This window comes from Sorex fumeus, unplaced genomic scaffold (assembly GCF_029834395.1).
Source record: "Sorex fumeus unplaced genomic scaffold, SorFum_2.1 ptg000051l, whole genome shotgun sequence".
NCBI classification, from domain to species: domain Eukaryota; kingdom Metazoa; phylum Chordata; class Mammalia; order Eulipotyphla; family Soricidae; genus Sorex; species Sorex fumeus.
In genome coordinates this window covers 12,138,436-12,156,674 of record NW_026606108.1, presented here as the reverse complement: position 1 = coordinate 12,156,674, position 18,239 = coordinate 12,138,436, and the positions used below count along the sequence as shown (strand labels likewise).

Here is an 18,239-nt window from a genome sequence, read left to right as displayed (position 1 = left end):
CAGTGGTATCCCTCCTCTTATGCTTGCAGAGCAGCACTGGTCCACGGACCAGCAGTAAAAACCTCTGTTTCAGAGGGACGGGACCGTAGCGAGAGCTGGGTGGGTGGCGGTGCCCAGTGTGGAGTCAGGACCTTCCCGGAGGAGGGGACGTTGAAGCTGAAAGAGGCCAAGGAGTGTGCTTTCCTTGTGAAGTCCCCGGGGGCAGTGTGACCAGAAGAAGCGCCCTGAGCGAGGACAGGAAGGCAGGCACTTGGTGGTCTTGTGAGTGTGATTTGGACAAAGGATTGCCCTGAGTTCAGGGACTGCCCTGACTCACATTCTCAAGAAGTCCACTCACCCCAGTTCCCCTCTTGGCTGCCCCAGAAAGGCCCTGTCCTGGTGGGAGGGAGCGAGGGAGGGAGGCAATGAGGGAGGGAGGAGAAGAAATGATGAAGGCAGAAGCACAGGGAGAGGTTGTGCAGGGAGGGGGCAGGCCCTGGGCTGGGAGTGGTTGGGGTGGGGCTGCCCTCCCACACACATGCCCAGCTTCCACTCGACCTTCTGACCTTCCGCTGCTCTCCAATCCCAGGCTCTTCCTCTGCACACTCCATCCCTCCCTCTAGAACCTAAGGCGCAAGATGGGGGGAGCTGAGGTAGCTGAGCTCTGGGAGAGGATGTCCAGAGAGCAGGGACAAGGACCCTGCTGGGAAAGGGGGCTGGCTCGGAGATCAGCTGACTGACTGCTGTCTCTCTGTCTCCCCCTCCTCGCATCCCTCCCTTCGTTCTCTCTCTCTCTCTCTCTCTCTCTCTCCATCACCTCTCTCCCTCTCCCTCTCCCTCTCCCTCTCTCTCTCTCCTCTCTCTCTGTCTCTCCCTCTCTCCCACTTCCCTTCTCTCTCCTTCTCTCTCCCCCTTTTGCCCCTCTTTTTCTCCCTCTCCACCCCCTCTTTCTCCCTCTCCCCCCTACCCCTTCCTCTCTGCCTGGCAGCTGGAGAGAGCAACATCTACCGGAAACCCCCAATCTACAAACGGCATGGTATAGTTGGAGGGGGCACCGGGAGGGCTTCATCTTTGCACAGAGCCCCAGGGAGACACTCCCTGGCTGCCCCTTGATCCTCAATCCCTGGGAGTGTCCTGGGGGGGAGATGTCATTGCAGGAGAAAGGCCTCACATCTCAGCTACCCTCCCCCTCCCGACCCTGACCCCCTCTATCTGATATCCCCAGTCACTGGAGCAGCACCTGACACCCCAAATACATACCACCCTGACCCTCTAACTTGGACATTATTGAACATCATGTGATGGGATGGGGCAGGGCCCAGGCCTGACCAGGCTGAGCTGCCGTTGTGTATTTGGAACCGTTTCTCTAGGCGTTGTCCCTCTGGAAGCTCTTCTCATCCATGTCCTGAGAGTGGAGGCCAACTTGGAGAGGCCATAGGTGGGAGGAGCAGGGCTGGGGAGCAGGGCTGTGCCCCAGACCCCTGGCCCGGTGCCCTGACTCACGTTCCCAAGAAGTCCTCTCATCCCAGTTCCCTTCCCAGCTGCCCTGGAAAGGCCCCGCACGCACTCCTTCACTCCCTCATGCCATGGCCTTCACCCACCCGTGTGACCTGCTAGGAAAGTCAGTAGCCTGCGCCCCGCCCTGGCCCTCTCCAGGCAGGAAAGGGCAGTGCCCAGCTGCCTTTCAGGCGGCAGAGGAGGCAAAGAAGGGCCTGAAGCACAGGGCACAGGAAGGCCTCTCCAGGCTGGCCAGGGTAGGGCTGTGGCCACTGACTTTCCTAGTAGTAAGGCCGCTCTGAGGGTGGCCTGAGATTCTGCACCAGGAGCAGCTTCATCCCACGACTCCTCCCACACCCAATACCCCGGCCCCGCTGAGCCCTCGCCAGCCTTGCTCGGATGAACAAGCACCCCCTTTCTTGAAGGGTGCGGAGGCACGGCTGCTGGGTATCACCCTCTGGGTCTGGGGGGGCCACGGGAAGGGAGCACATGGCTGGCAGCACAGAGGCAGGCACACGGCCCCCCGCTGGAGTCTGGGTTGGCCTACAAATGGGCTTCCCGTGAGCTTGGGCACGTGTTCATGTGACTGTGGAGACCACCCCAGGGGCAGTGGCACGTGTGGGCTTTGGAGAGCAGCCCTGGGCAGGCTGAGGGGCAGTTTGGGGTGCAGGGAGCACTACATGGAGAGGAGTTGATGGATGGGTCAAGCAGAGGGAGAGTCCAGGTCCAGGAACACTGGCAGGCGTAGATGGGGCGGAGGTGAAAGGGGGTGCCCGTTGGTCCGGCCCCTCCGCCTAGCCCTCTTCCCCAGGCTTTGGACCAAGTCCTTGCCTGGCACCATGCTATGAGCTTCGGGCAGGAATGGCCCCTAAAAGGCACCTGAGCCAGCAGCCTGTGTTGATGCCCTTGGGTGGGGAAACTGAAGCTAGGAGGGGCAGGATTTGCCCACTGTGCCAGCTGGTAACAGTGGCAGAGGAGAGCCTAGAGCACAGGGCACAGGAAGGCCTCTCCAGACAGGCTCGGGCACTGCGGGGCCAGGAGGTTGACCTGACTCCTTCGATCTGGCCCTGCCCTTGGGTCCCATCTGACCTCACTGAGGTCCACAGGCAGCTGCGTGAGAGTGAGGAAGGCAGGTCGGCTCAGGGGCCCTCTGGCCTTAAGTGGAGTGGCCATGGCCTTCGGGTTCACTTAGGGACACACTAGAGCCCAGGGGGCATGGTGGGAGCCACCCTGAGTGGGGCCGGCTCCAATTCTAACTGGCTGTGTGGACGTGGGCAGCCCCCCCCCCTTCCCTGGCTCTCCAGCTGTGCCCTGGGCCAGCAGAGGCAGAGTCTGTGCAGGGATGCCCGCCCCCTCCCTGAAGCTGTCTCCTTGGGTCCCCTGCAGGTGATCTGTCAACAGCCACCAAGAGCAAAACAAGTGAGGACATCAGCCAGGCCTCCAAGTACAGCCCAGCCTACTCCCCAGACCCCTACTATGCTGCGGAATCTGAGTTCTGGACCTACCATGGGTCCCCCAAAGGTAGCATGCAACTTGGGGGAGCCAGGACCAGCATCCTGGCACCCCACCTCCACCCCGTGTGGGGACTCATTCCGAGCGCACTCAGTAGGCATGTGCTGAGGCCCACTCATGGTGAGCCGGGGGTGGGGACCCTGGGGGACAAACAGACTGGGTTCCTGCATGTGGAGGAGCTTAGGGGAGGGACGCAGACCCAGCAGCCTTGGGAAGGGGCAGGGCCAGCCGACGGTGCAGGAGCGCATGCGCCACCAGGCTGGGGACAGTCCACGGGAGGCAGGACGCAGCTGCCTGTGGAGCTCGGGGGCAGTGGGAGCTGCAGGGACAGACGCCAGTGCACTGAGGGGAAGAGCCGCCACCAGGGTGGCACCCGCAGATCTGTGTCTTTTAGAGGCCACGTGAGCTGGAGGGTGGATAATGACTTGGAGGATGGGACAGAGGAGCGTGGGGAGACAGGAGATTCTCCGGGGCACCTGGCAAGGAGTCTGAGAATGCGCAGTCAGACATCCTCAGCTGTTTCTTCCCCCGGTTCCCCTGGTTGGTGCCCTTTCCTGACTGAGCCCCTTGTGAGCATCGCCTCACAGGCACTCAGGGGTGGCCCCACCCGACTCTCAGAATGCACGACCTCACCAAAGTGGGTGCGAGGCGGCACCCTTGACTGCTCCAAAACTTCACAGTGGAGTGTTCACCGGACTGCCAGCAGACAGGGGAGGAAATTGAGACTCTTGCATGAGCGCATTTCAGTCCCCAGAAAGACAGCCCAGCTCAGAGTGGCTTGGGGCAAAGCAGGGGCTCCTGGGACAGGGCTGAAAGGTCCTGTGCTACCTTGGCTTCAGGCACCGCGAAAGCTAAAAGCGACCATGAATATTCCCTATTCCCTGGGGGACCTGTCCTCATCATGCCAGGATGAGCTCTGCGGACTGAGATCTATGTCGCCCGCCGGCAGAGGGGAGCTTCTCTATCTTGGGCAGAGTCCCAGCTCTGAGCCTTCTTCGCTGCACGGCAGTCAGCTTCCCCTACCTTCCCGGTTCAGGGCTTTATGTCCCAGAACGGGAGTTTTGCTCGCACATTGACCAGACCAAACGCGAAGGTGCAAATGCAAGGTCCCTTTATTGTTAGCTCGAGCTAGGGTCCAAGTCTCATCCAACGCAGTGGAGTCTTGACAATGACCGCACTCCAAATTCTAAGCAGCTTATATAGGGTTTGGTTACTTAACAGCAATTTTTTTTTTTTTTTTAGGAACTGGCAATATGTTTCCAATTCTGGTCCCTGTCCCTTCCCGTGACTTCAGGGACCAACTTTATGTTTCCAATTCTTGGTCCCTGTCAGCCTGTGACTCCACACCCTAGGTCCTCTCTTACTTGGCTGGGCGCCACTGCCCATGCCCCCTACTCTGATAGGCTGCTGCCACAGGGCGTTTTATCTGCCCAGAGTGATATATTGTTTTCGGAGAAGCTAGGACTTTCTGATGGGGGAAACCGAGACTTAGGCCTGCTGAGTTTTGGTCTTAAAAGTGAAACCTGTCATGGCTCCACTTCCGCCTCACAAGGAAGGGAATAAATAGCAGATTGAAAGTAGCCCCATGGGGGTGGGGGGTGACATCTCATCCAACTGCTCTCAAGGGACTGCTCAGCTTGAATATGCCAGAGATGGAAAGAACTTTCTCCCCTAAGCCTTGCTGGGCCTCTGCATCCTCTCCCTGGGGCAGGCTGAGCCCGATGGCTCCTCCGCAGGTGCTGACCTTCACCCTCTCTCGCCAGTGCCCCGAGCCAGAAGATTCTCATCTGGTGGAGAAGAAGATGATTTTGACCGCAGCATGCACAAGGTGAACAGCGCCCCGCTCCCCATCAAGGTGTTCACGTGGTCTTTTACTGATGAGTGTTTCATTTGCAAGTGACAGGAACCAAACTCGACTCACTTCTGATAGGAAAGGGACCTGTTGAGCCTTTGTATACCTGAAACACGAATGTCTGGGTGTTTAGTTTAGGATCAGCTTCAGGTATGGGTCGGTCCAGCTGCTAAAGAAACTGCCATGGGGAGAAAAACATCTCTTTTCTCTGGTGCTGGCAGCCACCTCTCTCTTGCAGGGTGTGTCATACAGAGCCAAGGTGACTGTAGCACCTCTTTCAATCTACTTGTGGGAATGAAAGTGGCCCAGCTGCTGGGAAACACGTTGGCAGACTTCAAAGAGTGAAGCAGAGATTTACAATATGACCCAGCAATTCCGCTCCTGGGTATAGTCCTAGGAGAACTGAGAACTGAGAATCAAATCCCCATTCATAGCACTATGGACAGGAACCAAGAGGGAGAAATAGCTCAGATGTTCCTAAACTGAGGAATTGATCCACAAAATGTGGCCTAGTCATGCAGTGATCTATGATTTCACTAGAAAAAGGGATATAGGACTGATGGGGCTATAGTCTCAGCGAAACTCAAAAGCACCGTGCTCTGTGGAAGAAGCCAGGCGTGAAAGTCCACCTGTTGTCTGATTCCGCTTATCTGAAGTCTTCAGAATCCACAGGAACAGAACACAGATGGAGGATCAACCTGGCGAGGAAGAGAAATAAGGAGTGGCTGCCGTCTCCCCCTGCAGGTCCCCCTTGGGTGGGTGGGTAGATGATACAGTGGCTTAAAACAGGGTAGAGGCAGTGGTCTTTCAGATCAGGAATGTGCTAAATTCAGTGTGTGGGGTATGTGTGTGTCTGTGTGTCTGTGTGTGTATGTGTTTTTCATGGGGGCTTCCTTCCATGGGTTAATTTTATCTTATGTGAAATCGGCCTCAATTTCAGAGGTGGTGCCAGTGACTCCAACTTAAGTCTGGAACCATCATCTGTTATTGAACTGGGTTCAGGGAAAATGCAGTTCTAGGGGGCCAGAGCAATAGCACAGTGGGGAGGGCGTTTGCCTTGTAGGCAACCGACCTGGGTTCAATCCCTGGCATCCCATATGGTTCCCCAAGCACCACTAGGAGTGATTCCTAAGCACAGAGCCAGGAGTGACCCCTGAGCATTGCTGTGTGTGGCCCAAAAAGAAAAAAAAATTGCAGTCCTGGGTCATTGACTAGACCTGCTTTCTTTGTTGGGGGAGGGGAGCACACAGAGAGGGCATGCAGAGTGGGCCACACCTGGCAGCATTCAGAGGCTTCTCCCATCTCGGTGCTCTGGGAGTACTTCCAGTAGTGCTTGGGTGAGCATGAGGTGCTGGGGATGAAACCTGGTCCTCCCTCATGCAAAACATGTGCTTCTCCCTCTGAGCTGGTTCTCCAGCCCTGGTTCTCCGGAGACGCACCTGTATCCCAGTCTGCTTGGGGAAGTAAGGTGAAGTCGCCAGGGGGAAGCTGGGTGCTTCCAGGAGCACGGTTCCTAGAGCAGCTCCCTGTGAGCACTGAACCTTGCCAAAAGTCAGCCCTGTCTGTCTTGCCTTTGATTTTCTCTGACTTCTCCTTCCCCTCTCACCTCAGCTCCAGAGTGGGATTGGCCGGCTGATCCTGAAGGAAGAGATGAAAGCCCGGTCCAGCTCCTACACTGACCCCTGGACACCGCCCCGGAGCTCCACCAGCAGCCGGGAGGCACTGCACATGGCTGGCTATGACATGTCCCTCAATGGCTGTGAGCTTGTCTGGAGGGTGGCGTGCGACCCCGCCCTCCCCTCTCTGTCTTCATCCTCCCCCTGGCCCAGAGCGCAAATGCTGCAGGGCCACTGAGCGAGCGAGCCCAGCCTCTGCAGCCAGCAGTCATATCTGCTGCTCGTGCGCTTCTATATCCCATGACAGCCAGTCAGGTTCACTGTCCGGGGAGAGCATCCAGCCCTAATAGGCTGGAAGGCTTGAAAAGCAGAACTCCCCTTGGACCATGAGCTTTGGTCACTGGAGCTCTGCAATCGGAGGCCTGCTCTGGGCAATTTGCCGCCATGTCCTCTGCTTCCTCTCTCTTACCCCACCAGGCTCAGTCCTGACACAGAATCTCTCCTCGCGTCCGTGCCTGATGGGGACTCAGGGCTGATGCCCTGGGAATAACTGTGTGTCGCCATCCTCCACACCATGCATCAATAGACACGCTGCCACTTCCTTTCCCACAGAGGCCCACAGTGTAGATGGATTATTATCACCCCCTTATAGATAAGAGATCTGCGGTTAAGCCACTCAGGGAAGGTCAGAAAGTTCAGTAAGCCTCTGGAGGCCTAAATCGGATGACTCCAAGGCCAAGTTTCTCCCTCTTTACCAGACTGTGCCCTGACAGCAGGCAGCGCTGGGGGCGAAGTCAGATCTTTTTGTTTTGTGCCAGACCCTGGGCTGGTGGAATCTCTGCATTGTGTTCTATATTCTCCCTTAAGGGCTGGAGCAATAACACAGCGTTTGCCTTGCATGTGGCCAAGCCGGGTTCGATTTCTCCGTCCCTCTCAATGAGCCCGGCAAGCTACCAAGAGTATCTTTCCCGCACGGCAGAGCCTGGCAAAGTCCCCATGGAATATTTGATATGCCAAAAACAGTAACAACATGTCACACAATGGAGACGTTACTGGTGCCCGCTTGAGCAAATCAATGAACAACAGGAGGACAGTGCTACAGTGCATTCTCTTTTAAAACACTATAAACATCGCCTGACTTTTGGGGGCTTCCCCCTCCCCTTCCATTTCCCATTTTTCAGATGAGAAAACTGAAGTGTGATGAATTTTTTGTTTTTTCTTGGTTGATTTTTTTTTCATTTGTCTTTGTTTTGTTTTGGGAACACTCCTGGCAGTGCTTAGGACTTACCTTGGTTCTGAGCTCAGGGATCACTCCTGGAGGTGCTCGAGGGCCATATATGGGGTGCTCTGGCTTGGCTGCGTGCCAGGCAAGCGCCCTATCATTGCACTATGCCTCGGGCCCATGAGTGCATTGTAGAAATGATCTCTGCTCGTGGTAGAGCCTGGATGGAGCGCGAGAGCCGGTGACCATCTTTGGCCAGTTGAGGGCACTGTTCTATATCCCTGGCCCTGGGCTCTGTGCAGGACACTGGCAGGTGCCCACTTCCCGTCCTTTTTTAGGCTTCCATGCTCTAGAGCCCCTGCAGTGTGCCTGATACTAGGGGAGGGTGGACAGGGTCACCCCTGGGAAGTGAGCAGGTGGGAGTACAGAAGCCAATTCCCCTTTCTGCCTGCCCAGGACCACTGACCTCTGCTTTCCTCTCTTGCAGCTCCTCGGTCCCACTACCTGGCTGACAGTGGTATGTTCTGCCCCCCTCCTCTCACCCCGGCCACGGCCTCTCGTGTTCTGTGAGGGCTGTGGCTGTGGCAGTGATTCTCTGAGGGCCGAAGGATGTGGCTCTCCCAGGCCAGTCCTGATCTTCAATTGTTCACGCTGTCCAGTTCGGCTTCAGTTTCGGGTTCCAGAAACCACCCCCCACCCAAGGAAGCCAGTGCCCTCCCCAGCCCCGGGGAAGCTGCCTGTCTGCTCTGAGCTGGGCCCCAACTCCAGGCCTGTGGCTGAGGCGTCCATAGCCAGGGCTAAGGCTCCCATCCAAGGGGGACAGCCAGTGCAGGGTGAAACCTGGGGAGTGGGTGCTGTTTCCTGTGTGCCTAGAAGAGAGACATCCCTCAGGCAGTCTGCACAAGTCAGGAGAGCAGTCCGAGGGGCAGTTGGCATCTGGCTACTCACCCCTCCAGGGGGACTGGTCACGGGGGAGTCATTTCTCATTAGTTAACTACTTCTTTCCAGATCCCCTCATTTCCAAATCGGCCTCCCTGCCTGCCTATAGAAGAAACGGGCTGCACAGGGTAAGTAAGCCTGTGTGTGTGCATGTACATGTGTGTGTGTGTGTGTGTGTGTGTGCATGCATGCCAGCATGTGGTGGGCATGGTCCAGAGGATGCCCATAATCCCAAAGCCTGGATACAGACCTTGGGCCCTGCAGAGGGGTAATGGGCAGAAGCAAAGCAAGTTTGCTGTTCTCCTGTGATCCGGTGTGTGAGGGAGGGGGGCTGTGGTGAGGCTGGGGACACCAGTGCTTGGGGCACCCCGCCTGTGCTCCACGCACTAACTCAGCCTCCCAACCCCACCAAGAGGGGGTCTTTTATTCACCCTCTCTCATGGGGAAGATGCAGAAACAGAGAGACACGGGGGCAGGCGTTGTCCAGCTCTCAGAACCAGGCCACCCACCCTCACAGCCCAGCTCCAGGAACTGCCAGTTGATGGTAGCCCGGGCTGGTTGGAGGGGGTGGAAGGGAATGCAAGTGTGTCTCCTTAACAAGCGAGGACGTCACTGGCAGACATGGGCGAAGGGTGGGGATGGTAGGGCAGACAAAGCTTTACAAAGCCCTTGCTAGATGCCAAAGTGTTCTGGCTACAGGACAAACCTTTATAAAGCACCTACCAAGTGCTGAAATATTCTGGCTGCCAGGAATAAAGCTGCTTCGGGTCTTCCTCTTTTAGCTGGGAAGTCAGGCAACTTCCACCAAAACATGTCGGGGGATGACGCTGGGTGGGTGGAACAGTTGGGAGCACAGCTGCGCTGGAGAGATTAGCTGGAGGGGGTGTCGGACAAACCTAGGAGTAGGCAGCACCTCACTGCTGGGCCACAGGCGCCATCCAGAGAAGGGTGCAACACCCACGACCCTGGGCAGGAGGCCACGGAGCACATGAGCCAGAGCATCCAGGGTGGGCCGGGACGAACTGTGGAAGGAAGCCAGGTAGGGACAGTGTCAGGGCCCTGTCCATGGGCGAGGACTTGGGCGGGTCTGCTGGAGACATACTGAGTGACCCGATGGGTAGGACACCTCTCAGACAACCCGGGGGGGGGTGAGGGGGCGGGGAAGCCACAGACTCATTAGGCAGCAATTTCAGAGAGAACCCACGCGAGGATCAAGGTCACTGGAGAGGAGAAGCTGGTCTAATAACCCCTCCTGCAGGGGACCCCCAGCCCTCAACCTCGCTTGCTCAGACTCCCCCTGCACTCCTGGGCAGACCTGTGTTGAAAACCCTGTGGATGCCGGACCCTGCTCCGGGTGCACAAATGCTCATGGGCCAAGGAGACCAAGAGCCTTGCCCTTTGGGGGGCCATGATCTTGCAGGGTGGGGAGGGGAATACAGGGAGCAAACAGTTGGCAAGCCATTTGTGGGCAGGGGGAGGCAGCTTTGAGCAGGAAAAAGGTGTGGCAGTCTGGGACAGGGGCAGCTTGCAGTTTGGGGGCAAAGAAAGGGGAGGCTGAGCAGGGCGGAAGGCTGAGTGGTAAGGCTGCACGTCCCCGTGCTGGCTGTGAGCACATGGGTCATGCACTTGGCTCAGTCCCCCTGCATGGAGCTTGAAAGAACTGGTGCTAATAAACCCCTGGCTGGAGGTGGGTGGGTGATGTGTGCTCTGTGAGGCCGAACACAGGAAGTCACCTCAGTCACCTGCGCCCACCCTGTCACCCCTGCAGACGCCCAGCGCTGACCTCTTCCACTACGATAGCATGAACGCCGTCAACTGGGGCATGCGAGGTGAGTGTGGCCTCGCCAGGGAGCACGGGACAGAGGCTGGCCTGCTCAGCACTGCTCTGGGCCATTGACAGGCCACAGCCTGTGAGGCCCTGCCCCAGGGCTACTGGGATCTGGCCACAAAGCACAAGTCCCATTCCCGTTCACTCTCATTCCCATTCTTCCCTTGGCCTCTCCAGGTCCCCTGTCCCTCTGGCCTGAGAGCTGTCCTCAGTGAGCGCTGCAGGCTGGGGGAGGTGACTGTCACATCAGTGCCTGCTATTCCCAGCACACCGCACAGGCTCCCCATATTCTGCCTGGGACACTGTCCCCTCACCTCCTAGAGGGACTCTGGCCAGAGGCTGATCCAATGGCAATCCTGAAAGATATCCCGGAGATAAAGGGTCTTGTCCTGGGACTCCCATCATTCCCCACCACTTTTTTCTTTGTTTGTTTTTGTTTTTGTTTTTAGGTCACACCCAGTAGTGCTCATGGATCAGACCCGGGTCAGGCATGTACAAAGCATTTGCCTTACCTCTGTGTTATGGCTCCAGCCCCATCACCCTCAGAATTTTCTTACTCCCCGGCTTACGACCTCAAAAATCATTTTGCCTTCAAGGCCATCCCCCACTGTGCTCAGACCAGCCCCAGAATCCCACCCCCCAGTGCCAGGCCTGCTCACAGCATCTCCTCTCTGTGTGTTTTCTCTTGACAGAGTACAAGGTAAAGAGGATGCAGAGCCCCACGGGGTCTCGGGACCTGGGGAGCCACTACGTTTGGGAACCAGCAGAAGCAGCAACGCTGTCTCTGGGAGGAAGAGAGCACCAGAGCCCCCAAGTCCGTGTTTGGTCCTGCCAGACTCTCTTTACCTGGGTCCCACCCCTCCTCTCACCTGCAGGAGTCAGACAGCTCCCCCTGGGACCTTAGAGACCTGCCAGGGGGCTCATTCATCCCCAAATATTACACACTTACGTCTGGGAGGCCTTGTGCCCACGTTGATGACAAATATCACCCAGCCTGGCCCTGGTGTATTGGGGGCCTACGGACCTGCCATTGGGGAGAAGGTGCCTTGAGGCTCTCAGGACAACCCAAGGAGGGCCAACCCACCCCTCCCCCAGATTGACTCTCTAGCCTGTCTGCGTATATGGGCAACCCCAGCACCAAATGTGCCTGAACGGGACGAGCCCTTTGCACCTCCCTTTTTCCTCAGATCTACCCATATGAGCTGCTGCTGGTCACCACAAGAGGAAGAAATCGGCTCCCCAAGGACGTGGACCGGACCCGCTTAGAGGTAGGTCTAAGCTGAGCTGGAGCCTGTGGGCTTGAGGGGGTTTGGTGAGCAGTGGCTCTCACCCAGATGGGCACGGCGGGTGAGTTGAGTGCCTGCATGCTCACACAGCACGTTGCCAAAGCAACCTCAAGCGTCCTTAGCTCACAAATGTCCCCCGCTGTTCCCTGCTACCTCCTTGGCTCAGGCCATGTCAGTGTCTGGCCACAGCGTGTCCCCATTCAGGGCAGAGGCTTCCACAGTGGACAGTGAGGTCGGGGCCTCCGCCTTCTTCATGGGAAGCATAGGAGGGGTTTTGTGCGGGGCTCGGCAGAGACCCAGCCTTGGCACGATGGCCTGCACACATGAGCCAGACTCCAGGTTCCAGCTCTGAATATGTCGCATGTGGATGGGCAGCTCAGTCTTGTGACAAGCTCTTTGGTGTTTGGTTAAAAAGGTGGTTGGTTGCCCGGAGTCCTTCGAGCTTCCATGGGATGAAATAATGTACATGCAGAGCCCTCAGCTCGGAGGCAGAGCTGGGGAGCAACATGACCCACTAAGACCCAGCCAGCTGGAGCAGGGGTCCAGTAGGGGGAGAAGTTTGGGGGTGACTATGAAGGTGGGCAGGTGTGGAGATGGAGAGAGGGAGAATCATGAGCAGGGGTAGGACAGACAAAGGGGGTGTAAGATATCCAACCCACTGGGAACCTCTGATCATGAGGTGCCTGTCCTTTGCCCCATGACTCTCCCTGCCACTCCATCTCCTTAGAACGCCTTCGCCATCTTCTCAGCTGCCCCACTCCTCACTCTGTCATTTTAGTGGTGCCCTGGCCCCGCAGCCCTTCTCCCAGATCACCTCTTCTTCAGCATGTCCAGCCCTGCCTCCAGAGCTGCCTGCTTCCCTGCCCTTCCCTCCTCCTCTGCCTCAGACTGGGGAGCTGCCCTTCCTCCCTCAAAGGGATATCAGGAAGTATTTGTGGAATTGATCACAAGCTTCTGTGAAAGGAGGCTCAGAAGGTCTTGGGATGAGCAAAGCAATCCCACAGCACTGACTGCCTAGGAATCGCCCAGGGTAGAGGAGGGACAGAGGAGAATGGGGGGGGGTCCACAGTGCCCTGGAAGCATGGTGGGCTGGCAGGGTTAGCAGTGGGGGGGACACATAATCCACCCCGTCCCACCACATCTCCCCAGGGCCCTAGTTCATGAACCCTCCTTGCCTATGGATGAGTCTCTCAGTGCTGAAGGGGACAGCTCCAGGGGACAGCTCTGGGGCGCTCTAGGCAGCAGCACTCAGGAAGCCCTAAGCTACAGGGTTCATCCTTGCTTCCCTGTGCTCTCAGGGACACCAAGAGCTCAAACCAGGAGAGCAAAATCTGCCCTAAGGACCAGGATCCCTAGGGAGCTTTCTCAGATGTCAAAAGAAGGCCCTGCCCTAGACCTTGCAGTCAGTCTGGGAGAGCTGCCTGGGCATCTGAATTCAAAGGCAAAGGGAAGGGGGTGTGTGTAGCATGAGCAGATCCTGCCCTAGTCCCCAGCACCAGGCTGAACGGAAGCTGAGAAAGAGCCCCCACCCTGTCTCTAGGGGCTCAGAGTATTTCTTCATTCATCTAACATATGCTTCAGGGACTGAAGCACATAGCCAACCTGGGTTCAATTCCTAGCATCCCATATGGTCCTCCAAGAACCACCAGGAGTAATTCCTGAGTTCAGAGCTTCTGAGAATCACCAAGCATGACCCAAAAAAGGGGGGGGGGGTGTTCTTGATTTTTTTTTAACGTAAAAAGTCAGATATGTCATCTACTGGATTCCTGAAGCTGAGCTGCTGCCCGCCAGGGAGCAATTGGAGGATTTGAAAAGAACCATGCACAGCCCCGTACATCTCTGCCCTGTTCATACCAGGAACTCAGGTTCTGGCCACTTCCTGGTTCTTCAAGCATAGATGACTTTTGACATACATCACTGGCTGATGGTGACTGTGAGTTGAGTTTTTTCAGCGTATTATGACGTACTTAACAGGTTTTCATAATAGTGACAATCCCAGGCACTGATCAATAATTTAGAACATATGTCTGACTCTTTACACATAATTTTAACCTTGAAACTCTTCGCTTGAGAGAATAGTAAAATAATCATCCAGTCACCCTTCAGCCCAATGCAACAACGTATTCTTAACTCCAGAAGCTTTGCATGGTGGGTCCACTTAAAGACTGCGTGGCCTACCAAGGGGGACCTGCTGTGGAGTCCCCCAGTGTTTCTTCCTACAGCAAAGTTGTCTTGTGGGAGAGAGGAAAGGACGTGGTAGCAGGTGGAGAAATGAATAGTAATGTTGTTAGTAATATTAGTGGGTCTGAAGCGCAGCCTTGCAGATCATTTGTTTTCAGAAAAGAAAGTGGGGGGGGGGGCCCCACTGGAGATAGTACAGCAGGTAAGTTGCTTGCCTTGCATGCAGCCACTAGTGTTCACTCCCAGCACTCTGTATGGTCCCCTTCAACCCCACCAGTAATGATCCCTGAGCACAGAGCCAGGAATAAGGCCTGAGCAGTGCTGGGCCCCCAAACCAAAATAAAATAAAATAAAAGCAATATATATATTATGTATGTATACATATATAAAAAATATACTAGTAACCGAATCGAATACGTCACTCTCAGTAGCTTGCCGGGCTCTCCGAGAGGGGCAGAGGAATCGAACTCGGGTCGGCCATATTGGCTGCGTGCAAGGCAAACGCCCTACCGCTGTGCTATCGCTCCTGCCAGACACAGTAACAACAAAGTCTCCAATGGAGACGTTACTGGGCCCGCTCGAGCAAATCGATGAACAATGGGAGGGCCTTTACCTTTATCTTTACCTTACTAGTAACCAAAAATGCACCCTCAGGGGCTAAAGCAATAGTACAGCGGGTAAGGTGCTTATCTTGCACATGTCCAACCCAGCACCCCATATAGATCCTGAGTTCACCAGGAGTGACTCTTAGGTACAGAGTCAGAAGTAAGCCCTGAGCACTGCTGGGTGTGACCTTCCCCCAAAATACACCTTTAGGTCTTGGATATATGTCCTCTTTCTCCTCCAAAAGGACCGTATACACTCATGGAGCAGGGGGTGCACCAGGGGCTTCAAGTGAAGCCCAGGTTCCTCCCAAGCAGCCAGACCAGCCCCAAGGGCTCCTGTGAGGAAACCCTGGTCCACATGCTGACCCCCTCGGTGCCCAGCCTCACAATTGTCCCTCCATGGGTCAGCCAACTGGTGACGGTCCCCTCTCCCTCCCACTGCCTGCCTTCCCCTCAGCCTCAGGTTGTCCCTCTCTCTCCTCTGCCAGCGCCACCTGTCCCAGGAAGAGTTCTACCAGGTCTTCGGCATGACCATCTCGGAGTTTGACCGGCTGGCGCTCTGGAAGAGGAACGAGCTCAAGAAGCAAGCCCGGCTGTTCTAGGCAGAGGCCCTCAGCCTCTGCGCGTTCACATAAGGAACCACGTCAGATCCCTCTCCTCAAGCTCCGTGTAGCCCTCTCCTGTGTAATGGGGCGTCTGCCTGCCACAAGATTTGCTTTCCTGTAGTGCCAGGCCAGCCCATGCCAGCCAGGTATTTTTATGCTCCTCACGTTCTCTTTTCTAAGTGCTCTGGGGTGTGGGAAGGGATTATAGGGGATGCCCATGCTTCACGAGAGATCCTGTTTTGTACTGCAACACCGTCCTAACTTGCGTTCCCGGAGACCCGACTCTCTTGCTTCAAGGAGGTGTCTGAAGGAATCTCCCATCTCTCTGAGTTGTGGCCCAGCCTTGTGGGGCCTGTGGTGACTGTGGCCACCCTTTATTGGCCCCAGAGGGGCCCTCCTAGGAGAATATCCGCAGGCATCTCGCCCAGTCACTGAACACCTCTGAGGACCGTGAAGAACTTTCTTATCACCCCCTGTGTAGGAGCTGGGGGGTTCCCCGGGGGTGTTGCCACATAAAGGGCAGGCCCCAGGTCATCAGAGCAGTGAAGAGAGGTAGACAGGGCCTTGGCCTTTCTGCTGCTCTTCGGTTATCCTCCCTCGCCCCTGGATCCCAACCTCTCCTGATCCAAAGCCACAGCTCACGGTAGAGAAGGAAAGGCAAGGCAGCTCCTGGCCCACGCCACCTCCAGCTGATCTCTTCGGACTCCAAACCAGCAGGGTGAAGTGGGGGGCAGGAGCGAGAGGGAGGGGGCCTTGTTTGGATGGAGCTGCAGGACCACTTAGAACCTCCTTGGGGCTCCCTGGCCAGGCACCTCCTGGCCCATGCCCTCCTGGAGAGAGGTCTGTCTTTGCAGCCTGTATTCTTCAGCCTTACTACAATCTACGTGCCTGACAACTCAACACAGCACAGGGCTAACGCTTCCACCAGAGCTCCAACCGACCAACCAGACACACAACCTCCAACCACCCCTCTGATAGTAATCTGGACCAGAGCCCACCCTCCCCCCCCACCTCCCGCCCTACCCCAGTCTTCAACTCTCACTGACCATATTCATGGCTGTCATGAGTCACAGTCGTGAATGGCTTTCAGAAGAATGGCTGCTCGTGAGGCCCAAGAATGAAGCATTGGCCAACTCTGCTCCCGGTCAACTTGGATGTCCCCAGGCTGCCTTTCCTGCCTCCTCACCTGCTGGAACAGTGGTGACAGTGGAACCTCCCCACACCTTGAGCCCCAAGCGGGTGGTGTCTGATGGGGTCTGCTCCTTCTTGGAGGTGCCTTGAAGTCGTGGAGGAAGTATGAGGATGTAGAAATTAACCGTAGTGAGTCTCGAGAGGCTGGCGATGTCACCTGGCAAGTGTAAAACTAACTTCAGCAACCCCTCACTGAGCACCTGCTGTCTGCTGGACAGAGGGTGGGAGATGGGAACACTGGGATGGTCCACAAGGGCACTGGTCCAGGGACATGCCAGCTGATGATGGGTCTCCTAAGGATGTACTCAAACACATTGATTGTAAAGTAGAAAATGATAGAAGAGGGCTTGAGAAAGTGTGTGACATTGCTGTAAAGGTCATTGGTGCAAGCCAAGGAAAGCTTTCTGGAAGAGGCTGCGTTTTTGAGCTAAGTTCAGAAAGGAACTGTATGAACTAGAAGGAAACTGCTGCAAAGGGGTAACGGGATGAGGGTCTGGCAGGGAGGTCTATGTAATCTAATCTCAGATGTCAACCCTCTCTGCAACTTCTCTTCTTGGCCAATGTCTTTCAACCTTCCTGATCCTGTAGAAATGTCCCAGCCAGATCAATCATTGACACTGCCTCATAATCACTGGTTGAAAATTTGGCAAAATTAAAGAGCTTTTGTTATTGTTGTTGGATATTTTTTTTGTTTCCCATAAAAGCACATAATTCAACCCAATCCTGTGTCCTTCTGTTTGTTTCTAGAATGAGTAGAAATAAGTGAATTAGAAGAGGCTGGGCCATGCACATTTTCCTTGAGCAGGCACCAGTAACGTCTCCTTCACCCTAGCCCTGAGATTTTAAAAAGTGCCATATTCAACGCTCTTTCAGGGTTAGGAGAATGAGACCCATCATTGTTACTGGTATTTGGTATATTGTTTACACAACGGGGAGTTTGCCAGACTCTGCTGTGTGGGCAGGTTACAGTCGGTAGCCTGCCAGGTTGTAAGAGTAAGAATGAGATAATAAGATGTCGCATGGCCGCAAATGTGGCCGCGCGTGCTTCCAGGAGCTGGGTTTTATAGTCTCTGGGTCTTGGCCATTGATGGGTTACACGGCACCGGAGGGCAGGTGGAGGGTGTGACCCCTGCCTACTGGAAGATGGAGGATCTGGGTGGAGGATGCTCAGCCCCTTGGAGATCTCAGCCCTGGGACCCGCATGCCTATGTTCCTCTGCCGGTACCTTCATGCGTGTGGAGAGTGGTCACATTTTCCAAAATTGAAAAAAAAAAGTCTGTAGACAGCTTTGCCTTTGCTTCCATTTATCCTTCAGTGAAGTATGATGATTGATGAAGTAAGCATTACTCAGACTGGTTCCCAGAAAATGGAGGGTTCTGCATGATTGTAGAGAATGTTGGAATGAACCATCATCTGTGACTGGTCAGTGAATAATAGTGATGTTAAAAAGTTCCACCTGTAAATATCAGTAGTGTGCCACATTCTGTGCCGAGAACATTACACCCACTATCCCACTGAAGCCTAACAACCCAAGGGGGAGTTGCTGTTCTCATCTCTGTCTCGGGGTTAAGGAAACAGCACTGAAGGGAACCCAGAATTACACGAAAGGGCCAGGAACCAGTTCCAGTCTTGCTGGCAAGACCAGCCTGTTTGCTCTGCTCATTCAGACACGTTGAGCTGCAGTCAGAGAGCCTTCTTCAAAGGGGCTGCAAGCAATGAGAGCACAGGTTGTCATACACAATCAGAAGGCCAAGGTGCAGTTCTGTAGCTCAGAGATACCTTCAGGAGCCATCACCTTCAGTCATCCTGGTTTTTGTCCTCTGACTCCTCCCTGCCCCTCACATTTGCAAGAAATTACTGTTGCACCAGCCATGTCAGCCTCACACAGGTGCTTTCAAAGACTGGAAATAAGTTTCTCTTTTTGTG

At 55.5% G+C, this 18,239-nt stretch overlaps 1 protein-coding gene across 4 annotated transcripts in view; it reads left to right on the top strand.

Annotated features, from left to right (window-relative positions):
- ABLIM3 (actin binding LIM protein family member 3) overlaps nucleotides 1-17,034 on the top strand; it is a 123,107-nt gene extending 106,073 nt beyond the window's left edge. For 3 of the 4 annotated variants that reach the window (XM_056124369.1, XM_056124367.1, XM_056124366.1), the window contains 10 exons: nucleotides 968-1,015; nucleotides 2,863-2,997; nucleotides 4,752-4,816; nucleotides 6,452-6,599; nucleotides 8,166-8,195; nucleotides 8,687-8,745; nucleotides 10,386-10,446; nucleotides 11,138-11,259; nucleotides 11,633-11,713; nucleotides 15,006-17,034. In XM_056124369.1, the coding sequence (XP_055980344.1) occupies nucleotides 968-1,015; nucleotides 2,863-2,997; nucleotides 4,752-4,816; nucleotides 6,452-6,599; nucleotides 8,166-8,195; nucleotides 8,687-8,745; nucleotides 10,386-10,446; nucleotides 11,138-11,259; nucleotides 11,633-11,713; nucleotides 15,006-15,119 (863 nt within the window). In that variant the 3' untranslated portion in view covers nucleotides 15,120-17,034. The remainder of the gene's footprint in view (nucleotides 1-967; nucleotides 1,016-2,862; nucleotides 2,998-4,751; nucleotides 4,817-6,451; nucleotides 6,600-8,165; nucleotides 8,196-8,686; nucleotides 8,746-10,385; nucleotides 10,447-11,137; nucleotides 11,260-11,632; nucleotides 11,714-15,005) is intronic. The other variant, XM_056124368.1, reaches the window with a different exon arrangement.
- The last annotated feature ends 1,205 nt before the right edge of the window (nucleotides 17,035-18,239 follow it).